This window comes from Lipophrys pholis (genome assembly GCF_963383615.2).
Source record: "Lipophrys pholis genome assembly, chromosome: 9".
NCBI classification, from domain to species: Eukaryota; Metazoa; Chordata; class Actinopteri; order Blenniiformes; family Blenniidae; genus Lipophrys; species Lipophrys pholis.
In genome coordinates, this window is record NC_137639.1 from 19,916,474 (window position 1) to 19,925,581 (window position 9,108).

A 9,108-nucleotide genomic window follows, 5' to 3' on the forward strand; every position below is an offset into this window, starting at 1 on the left:
CAGCATTTACCAAACTCCTTGTGGCTACTAAAGTGCACACGCTCATTTAAATTCACAGCAATTTCCAATATGAATGCCTAATGCCTCCCCCACCACTATATCTTCCTGTCTGTCAAATACACACAAACACACTCGCAAGACATACACACCATCTCAGCAGTTTTGTGTGTGAGTTGTGTGAAGCAGAAGGCAGGAGCTGAAACACACTGTAATTCTGACAACAACGGCGGGGGAAGGAGAAACGCTCAGAGAGCAAGGTTGTGTATCTGTGTATACGTGGGCTGGAGAATAATAGCCACAACATTTACTTTCCGCTCAGCCTCCATATGGTCGCCGTCCGCACACAATCATAAAAATACATGCATTAGCAAAACATGATTTTAATCGCCTGTTTGCTTATTCATCCCGTCTATGAGACACATCCCACACCTCTGCTCCCGCTGTATCCCACACATACATGTATACAAGCACACACACACACATGCGTACACACCCACGGGTGCCTCTCAGAGTGCTCTTGTTGCTATTAGGCTTGTATCATTACAGCTCTTCAGACTAATTATCTCCCCTGATGAGCTGCTGGTCTCAATGGGCCGACAGGGAGAAATCCGGTGTGATTGACTTGGCCTGTTCTATTCCCAATGAGCCATTAGCCAAGTGCACACAAAAGCACACACACACACACACACACGTGCACAGATTTCTGCTAATGTAAGCCGGCTTACACTATTCATTAACATCTCTGTGAAGACCTGCCAGTTGTTCGAAAGGAAAAATATATGACGGAAGGATGCATGTGTTAAAAGTTTGTGTGCACCGTGTGCACTTTCTCTCGGTTTCTGAATGTGTGTTTCAATGCGTGTTCGTCACTTTTCTCCTCTCATGAGCCAGGTGCCACAGGGGAATGCTGGGAATGTAAGCTGGCGATGACTGATGGTGACAGTTTGCCAGAGAAACGGAGCGATGGAGGGAGATGGAAGAAGGGAGGGAGACGCCTCGCATTTACTCTCCAGATATTGTACCCACCACTGATAAGCTCTGTCACACCCCAGGAGAAAAGATTTCCCCATATGGATCGTCATTCATTTTAATTCCCTCATTAATCAGCTCATACCCTGGTGTTTGGGCAATTGAGGATGCTATTTGTTTTCAATGTGGGCCAGACCTGCATGCCTGAGTTATGAAAGCCAGAAGAGCGAAGAGGAGGAGGAAGGGAGGACCTTTTAAAATTGGGAAATAATTTATAGTATGTTGTTTGCAGGGAGTGTAATAGGAAGGAAAGGAGCAATGGCTAACCATTAATAAAGATAGTTAACCGAGCAGAGAGACGGAATCCCACAGTTTGTCGGAGGAAAGACTTTCATTCAATATGTGCAACTACTGATTGTGTTTGCCAAGTAAATCATGACTGAAAGTTTAGGAGTGGGCGTCCAACTTCTGCAGTAACAACGTGTCTTTGCGTGTCCCTCCGATTCAAGATGACACATTTGACTTTAGTCACAAAGGAATTAGTTCCCTCCATCCATCTTATACACCCATGTTAAGGTTGTGGTGCACTGGAGCCAATCACAATGCAACTGGAAAGGTGCAGCCCAAACCACTGGTTGCTCATTTATATTCTATGTAGTCCTGCTAGATGAGAAAGGCTGCAGACCCTTCTCTCTGAGCTCCGATCCACCAAAATATTACAGTGAAGCCAAATGCTGGCAGACCCATCTTCTTATATAACATGCGAAAGCAATTGGCAGTTTCCCAGTTCTGCTATTAAAATGTCTTGAAATGGTCTATTGCATTGCGCAAAACTATTTAGAATCAGTCCCTCCCGATGAACTTTGACGGCGTCCTTTTAACTTTGATCAGTGCTGTTTAGTTCCAGTTATCCATATTGCAATACATGACCTCAGTTCTGACTGAAAAATGTTTTATTTTTACACTGGGTTTTTGGCACGCCCACCCAAGACTGTTCATCACAGCATTAGCACTTTTTGACAGACAATTCCTCATACACTCACACCTCACAGCTACTAATTTGAAGTTAATACTTGCCTCACATGTCTATGGGACTGACGATTTAGTTTTTAGGCTTGGCTATGAGAATTCTATGAGAAGTTCAGTGTGATATTTAAATGACTGTTTTTGAACTTTATAGCGACTGGATTGAGCAAACTAACTCCACGAGCAATGCCGGGGTTCTCCCTTTTGTAGTATGACACCATGTGGATAGTTTTGGTTTTAAAGTCTTTATTCTACTTAATGAACTGCCATGAATTTCAGCACAAACATTCCTCTTCCCAGCAGAGTGAAGAGTCTTTTTTGGATGGATCCATTAGCTTTTAATCCATCTCTCTCACTGGGCCAGTATTACCGGCTGCACTAAAGTTTCTGAGCCACTACCTGCAGAACTACGAGATTCCCATTAGAGTCACATCTAATTGACAGTAATTGTAAACATTTGCTCTGCTCAACAGCAGAATATTAGTATTCTCATTGTGAACGAGTCGGGCTTTGTTGGGAGCAGTTGAGTAGATCCTCACATTTTAAAATGTCAGTCCCGCTAAATACCTGATAGAAATATAGACAGTAAAGAAGTCTCCTGGATCTTATCCAGAACATTATATACTGCATCTCCTTCCTGCTGTATCACTTAACAGTAGATCACTGGCACTTTGTCGTTGGTTTAGCTGGTTGTCCAGGTGATTGTGATTGGATTACTTACTTTTTTCTTTTTTCTTTGCATTTGACCTTATCAATACAGATCCCAAAATCTTGAGGTACATTGTTTTCAGCATGTCTCCACTCGGTGAAGGTCTCAGGGGCAAAAGGGGTATCCGGGAAAAAACCTGACGAATCACACACACACACACACACACGCACACACACACACACACACACACACACACACACACACACACACACACACACACACACACACACACACACACACACACACACACACACACACACACACACACACACACACACACACTTCTTCAATTCATTGTAACCCCCCCCCTCAACATTGATATTGAATTCCTCATCTTCGTCGCACGATAAAAGAAAAGCAAACTACAGAGTAGAATACTTATTATTACTAGTTTAATTGAAGTCCTATTTCATGACTAATGCTTGCTGAATTTACGTGAAGGGAAAATGGATGGTTGAATTTCAACTAGAGAGCAAGAAGAGAAGTTGAGGTCTTTGCAGAAGCCGATCAGATAATCCAAGTTCAATTACCTTAGGGTTCAGGTGGCAATAATTACATCGCTTTTGATCTCCACAGCAGATTGGTAAACCAGAAACTATACTCTATTTGAAAGGAGGTAGAGTCCAGATTGCAGTCCATTTGGGATTTGATACATAAAAAGACCAAGAAAGCATTCAAGGAGAAAATCCTGAGGATTCCAGGTTTATTGTTTTGGGAATAAGTGAAATATCTAGTGTATCTTTCACAAAATGTCCCATTTGCTGCAATTACAGCCATAGTGGCTATTACATCTAATTGGGTTCAGTCAAAACAGAACATTGGCTCTAATCACTGAAGAGAGGAAAAAAAGACCGAGCCACTTCAAATAACCAATTCAATTAATACCACACTGCTTTTAAAGTGACATCCCAGCGACCAAGAACTGACCCCCCAGTTTGTTTTCTGTTTCCTGCTGAGGTGAGAGAAAAAGAAAAAGAGGAAAAGGGGCGTGAGGACGAGGAGACAAATGCTGGGAGCAGATGGTGGACTGGACCTTGTGCCCAACTGCCTGGGTGATTATGGACACAGCTGTCAGTCAGTTCTCATGTAAGCATGTGTGTGCATCTGTGTGTTTGCTTTTGTGTCTGTACTGCAGGCTGCGTGTGCCTCTAACTCCACCATGTGTTTCCCTCTTCCTTTGTGGTGTCTCGGTGATGTTGGATTACATCCATGTGTTTATTGCTGTGGCACCTTCTCGCAAAAATCTCGAGAGTCGGAGCACAAGCTCAGATGTGAGGTCAGAGTTCAGACTAAAAATTTGTCAAGAATGTGAGACTGATGTCACCTGTTCTCTCTCTCTTTCTCTCCCCCCCCCTCTCGCTCTCGCTCTCGCTCTCTCTCTGTGCTTTACCGCCATCTAGTGCTTCTCCTTGTCACTGTATTATCTTTGCAAATTCGCACGCCATGATGCAAAATTCCAGGAAGCCTTAACTAAATTCAATTTCACCGGATATATAATAAGAGGGAATACAAAAAAAGAAAAAAAGAAGGTGAGCATGAAGTTCACCTTGTCGTCACTGACATTTAGGATAAAACTCGATTAAGTTACATAAAATCATTATATATAGGAGAACCTGCTCTCAATGTCACATGCATACTAACTTATGATACAATTACGCAGCCATTTCCCTAGTTAGAGCAGAGTAAGCTTTAATGAACCCCACAGCTGAAATTATAAAAGCTCCATTACAAAAGAGGAGACACTCCGAGGGAATTAGAGTACAATGAAGCTGAATCAATGTCAATATGCAAGAAAAGAGCAACAGCAACCAGGAAATGTGCCATTGTGCCGTCAGTGTGCATACATTACCAGAAAGAGCCCTCTAGTCGTTCTTATCTGCCTTATGTTTGTGCTGCAAACATTTTATTTATTATTTAATTTTACTTTCATTTCAATATATATTCCCTTTGAAATTGACTTCTTCCTTTGGCCTCAAATGGAACGGATGGAAAAGTAAATGAAAACATGAATCATTTGGGCTTCAGCCTAATAAAATAAATAAATAAACGTACCAGTTGTGCCACGGGCTACTTCATAATTGGGTACGAATTCTCCCTGTAATTCTCATGATGGCCAATCTCTCTCGTACACACCTGGAGACATTTGACTTGGAAATACATTGATCCAACGTTGTATTGTTGTTTTGACACGTGAGCGCTGTGTGGATTACTCTAATGGCTCACTGAGTTGAGCTAAGTTACAATGGTTTTTAGTTGAAGGAAGATGCTCTATCATCTGAATCATCGTTGTTACTGAAAGAAACACATGAGCGAAATGAAAGGGCAGCGACAACAAAACAGCTGATATAAACTGATTTTACTCATTCTTAAGTACAATTTACACAATGTAATATTAAATCAATGTACATTCGTTATGCTTGAGGACATTTTCTGCACAGATTTACCTCCAATAATAGGTTGTTGTTTCTTACACTGTTAGTTAGATGACGACCACAAGCTGAATGAAAACTTCATCGGGCTGTATTCAAGTGTCGAAGAGGAAAATAGAAACTCAAACCACAGGAAGTGCGTCAACAGAAATATAACGATCATTCATTTTGGTTGTATTTACATCTTTCAGTATGGACACAGGTATTGTGTTTATATTACTATAACAAACAGAACATTTATATTTCATCCACGTTATTCTGACAACGAAGCTTTCAATCAGTCTCCGTCAATCTCCTGGAAAGGCGACCTCTGAACTTTCCTTCATGCCTTTTGATCCTTCAGTGCAGAGGTCTCAGGATCTGGGTGTGCCGGCGGTCGTCGTTGTTGTCAGAGTCGGGCTGTAGCGGTCCATCATGCTGTGAATCCAGTCATTGTACTCACACAGCTTGCTGTAGACGGTGGGGTGAGCTGGATTTTGGCAGCCGTATCCAAACCACTGCACACCCTGCAACTGCCCATCACAAACCATCACGCTGCCATTGTCCGCCTGCACAGAGGAGAGACGATGCCTGATGTGTTGCTTGTTTCTTTATTCAAACAACTTTGGTTAATTGGAATGGAAGTTGCAGGAAGGGCAACAGGAAAGAGATAACGTGATATTGTCAGACACTGTTGTTTCTATGCTCACCAGGCAGTTGTCTGTGTTTTCTTGACCAGCGCAGACCATAACGCCCCAGTAGATATACGGTGGGAAAGTCTTGACGCAGGTCTGATCATCGACAATGGGCACCGTGATGCACTGCAGGCGAACAGTACGACCGTCTGCTTGGAAAAGGAAGGAGGTGGGTTGTCACTCTGACTCCTTCAAATTAAAGCACTTAAACGATATTGATATCTCTGAGTTTTCAACATGACAAACATTGGACTGTCGTCATATAGTTTGTGCCAATCTGCCACTTATTTTCTCCAATTATTTGACAAAAATCTTCCTTGTTTCCTTTCTCTGGGGTTTTGCGGATTACTTCCCATTTTCAAGCATTGTCACTTCATGCACTAGAGGCCTAAACCTCCAGTAAATACTATTTTCAAGGTCTACCTCTTCTAATTAGTCCTGATCACTGACTGGGCATTTTGGCAGGCAATTAGAAACTCCTCTGATTAAAGAAAGTCATGATTGAAATAGAGGGTTCATGCCTTGTTAGAGCTGCACTGACCGGAATATTGAAGAGCTTTATTTCACCTACGTTTCCACCGCTGTTTCCAACATTTCCTTGAGTCAAGGTCCAAAACAGAAAAGAACCGGTGCATCATTCCCACCTGAACTTTTGTCACGTTGCTTTCTGCTGTGAACTGTTTCTTGTTTCAAGGCTCCAATAGTTATGAGATTCATTCAAGAAGCAACAATAAGAATAAGTGGAACTCATTCTATGCGAAAGTAGTTTTGGAATATTTGCAAAACATCAATAATTTATTCACATGTCACGTGAAGTTCATCGTTCTCATCTCTCATTTCAAATGTAGTGGAGGTTTTGCATGAGTTGATTAATAACAAGGAGACGATTGATTTTAAAGTGTGCATGTTCTGTCTGAGCATCCATAGATACTCCAGCTTCTCACCTCAGTCCAAACACTTGCATTGCATGATAATTTGACTCTATTTTTGCCCTCAAGAGCATAAATGTAATCCCCAGATGTATGTTTTCTATTGGGAACAGTGTGTTGCTCAAGAGTACTTCAACAGTGGAAGGTGACGAGGTGGGGATCAAGCCACCAACCTACATAGAGAGCCTAGAGTACAACCAAAAACCTTTACTTAAGTAAAAATGTAAGTACAGAGCAAGAAATGAACTACAAGTATCAATGTTAAAAAGCGTGTCTCTTTTTTTCGGTCCGACAACTTTCACTTTGAAATCAAACCTTGAAAAGGGATTATCCTTCCTTCACTGACTCAATTTGAGCCACAGAGATTCTGTGTACTCTTGTGTATTCTAGTACAATTACTTAAGTCCAATTTTCTTGCATTGTCATTCACACACATTTTGTCTTTTGTTGTGCCGGATTTTGTTTTCGTGTGTCTGGTGAGAAACAAGGTTTGTCTTTCTTGCAGGAGTTTGCGTGTTCTCAACGTGCATGTTTGGGCTTTTGAAAGGTATATTAAACAAAAAACCCATCATTTTACTGGTGTAGATGATGGAAGATAGATAGATTGACAATGTTTAGAATTAACTTCACACCTTCAAGTGTTTTTTAAGGGTTAGGTTTGGTGCATGAAAGTAAATGAGTCCATTTTGAAAGAGTCTTTTGCAGGAGAAGTTGGATGGAGGAAGTCGGCTCTACTGGGATCCTCTTTTCTAAACTTTACTTCCGTGACAAATCGATGAGGCACAAACTCCACTCACACTGATGCGGGATGGTGGAGCCCCAGCCGCTGACGGAGCAGGTCTCCCCCGGCTTCGGGCAGCGGCGGGGCAGGGGGATGGGCTGCACGTGGGGAGTGAAGCGGGCCGGTTGAGCCAGACGAACCAGAGTGAGGCTGTGGAAGGGGGAGCGGTACGGGCTGTGACGAATCACATCAGCAACAAGTATGCGCTGCTCGGTGCCCTCCTCGCCACTTACGTCGTGTTCCCCGAGAGATGCAACGGTGCTGTAGGGTCTGCAAACGAGAGCCACGTCCATTTAGTAAAAATATTCAAGCCTCTCGTGCCTCCGGCAGGAACAGGCCCATGACCGAGTAATAATTAGCCATAATCAGACATGAACAGCAGGTTGATGAATGTGTTTTAATTAAACAGGAGCCCAACTGGGATTCGCATTGGTTCTGTCAATAATATTGAGTCCTTGTGACACTGCAGAGCAGCACAATGACAAAGCTGAACTCAAAGAGTGGTTGACTCACTCGACACGGACAGATTAGGCCTCCTGTTCATATTATCAATGCAAATTCTTTAAACGGGCTTGCAGTGCCACAAAGTATGAAGTGGTTGGAAAATAGCTGACAAGAGTGTTTGACCTACTCATGAATCACTTTTCACAATAAAAAAATGCGACGCTTTCTACTTTTTATAAATCGCTTCAGGAAAATTAAACAAGACACCAGAGCAGCTGAAAACAGGAGGTCAAACTAAAAAAAAAAACAGAGCAGCGTTTAAATTAAGGGTGAAAAAGACTGATTTAAATGGCATGTATTCGGAGTCTAACAAAGCGTGTTACTGTTAGGTCAAGTTACTGACATGTGGGCCAGTCATTTATTAACACACAAAAAGACAGGCATAAACACTGGGATGAAGGATTCATCTCGGCATGTTTCCATCACAATAATGTCTTAATACTCACGTCGGCGCACACTCAAAGGAAGTTACTATCCACCATTTGTCAATGAGAGCTCCACTGCAGGATGGCGTGTCCAGGTGGACCTGCCATGGTCTGGAGTGAGGTGTGCACTCTTTGCTGTCCTCCAGTGGGGCTGCACCTGCAACCCCGTCAAAGAAAAGCTCTCAGCAGCTGCTCTTATATCCACTCCTTTTATTTCAGACGGAACACAGTGAGCATTTACCTGCAAGCCCCAACAAAACTGCCAGGAGAAGCTTCATTCTGCGTCTCGTTTTTGAAGTACTCTTCTGTAGTGCTAGTAGTGCATACACACCTTGATCAGTCTTTCCTCTTTATATCTCCAAGGCTTTTATTTTTTATTTTTTTTTCAGATCAGTGGGAGGAACAAAGTAGTAATTCTCAGCATCCTAACCGGCTCATTAATAACCTTTGTGATAAACTTATCAGAGGCTTTTTTCAACACCTTTGATTAATAGCGTGTTCATTCAGAGTGAGTCACCTCGTTTCCTGTAAAGGTCTGTTCCTCCCTCAAGGACAGGGACATTCCGGTCTGTCACTGATATATTCCTTTTTGGGTACAGCGGCTGTGTCTTTGGTTGATTCACTTATTTTGCAAACTAAACATAAAGTCACACAGCACAGTT

General features: G+C 42.4%; 1 protein-coding gene across 1 annotated transcript; it reads right to left on the reverse strand.

Moving 5' to 3' along the window:
* Positions 1-4,378: 4,378 nt before the first annotated feature.
* LOC308114964 (trypsinogen-like protein 3) lies at positions 4,379-8,973 on the reverse strand. Its single transcript, XM_080472240.1, has 5 exons — positions 8,688-8,973; positions 8,468-8,603; positions 7,534-7,787; positions 5,823-5,956; positions 4,379-5,681 (listed from the first exon to the last, which is right to left on the reverse strand). Exons 1-5 carry the CDS (start codon positions 8,722-8,724, stop codon positions 5,487-5,489), a joined length of 756 nt encoding a protein of 251 aa, XP_080328366.1. The 5' UTR covers positions 8,725-8,973; the 3' UTR covers positions 4,379-5,486.
* Positions 8,974-9,108: the final 135 nt, after the last annotated feature.

Coding starts and splice junctions, on each gene's coding strand:
- LOC308114964 (XM_080472240.1), bottom strand. CDS start 8,724: ATGAAGCTTCTCCTGGCAGTTTTGTTGGGGCTTGCAG. Junction 8,604..8,687: donor AGTTTTGTTGGGGCTTGCAG/GTAAATGCTCAC, acceptor ACGGGGTTGCAG/GTGCAGCCCCACTGGAGGAC. Junction 5,682..5,822: donor AAAACACAGACAACTGCCTG/GTGAGCATAGAA, acceptor TCCTCTGTGCAG/GCGGACAATGGCAGCGTGAT.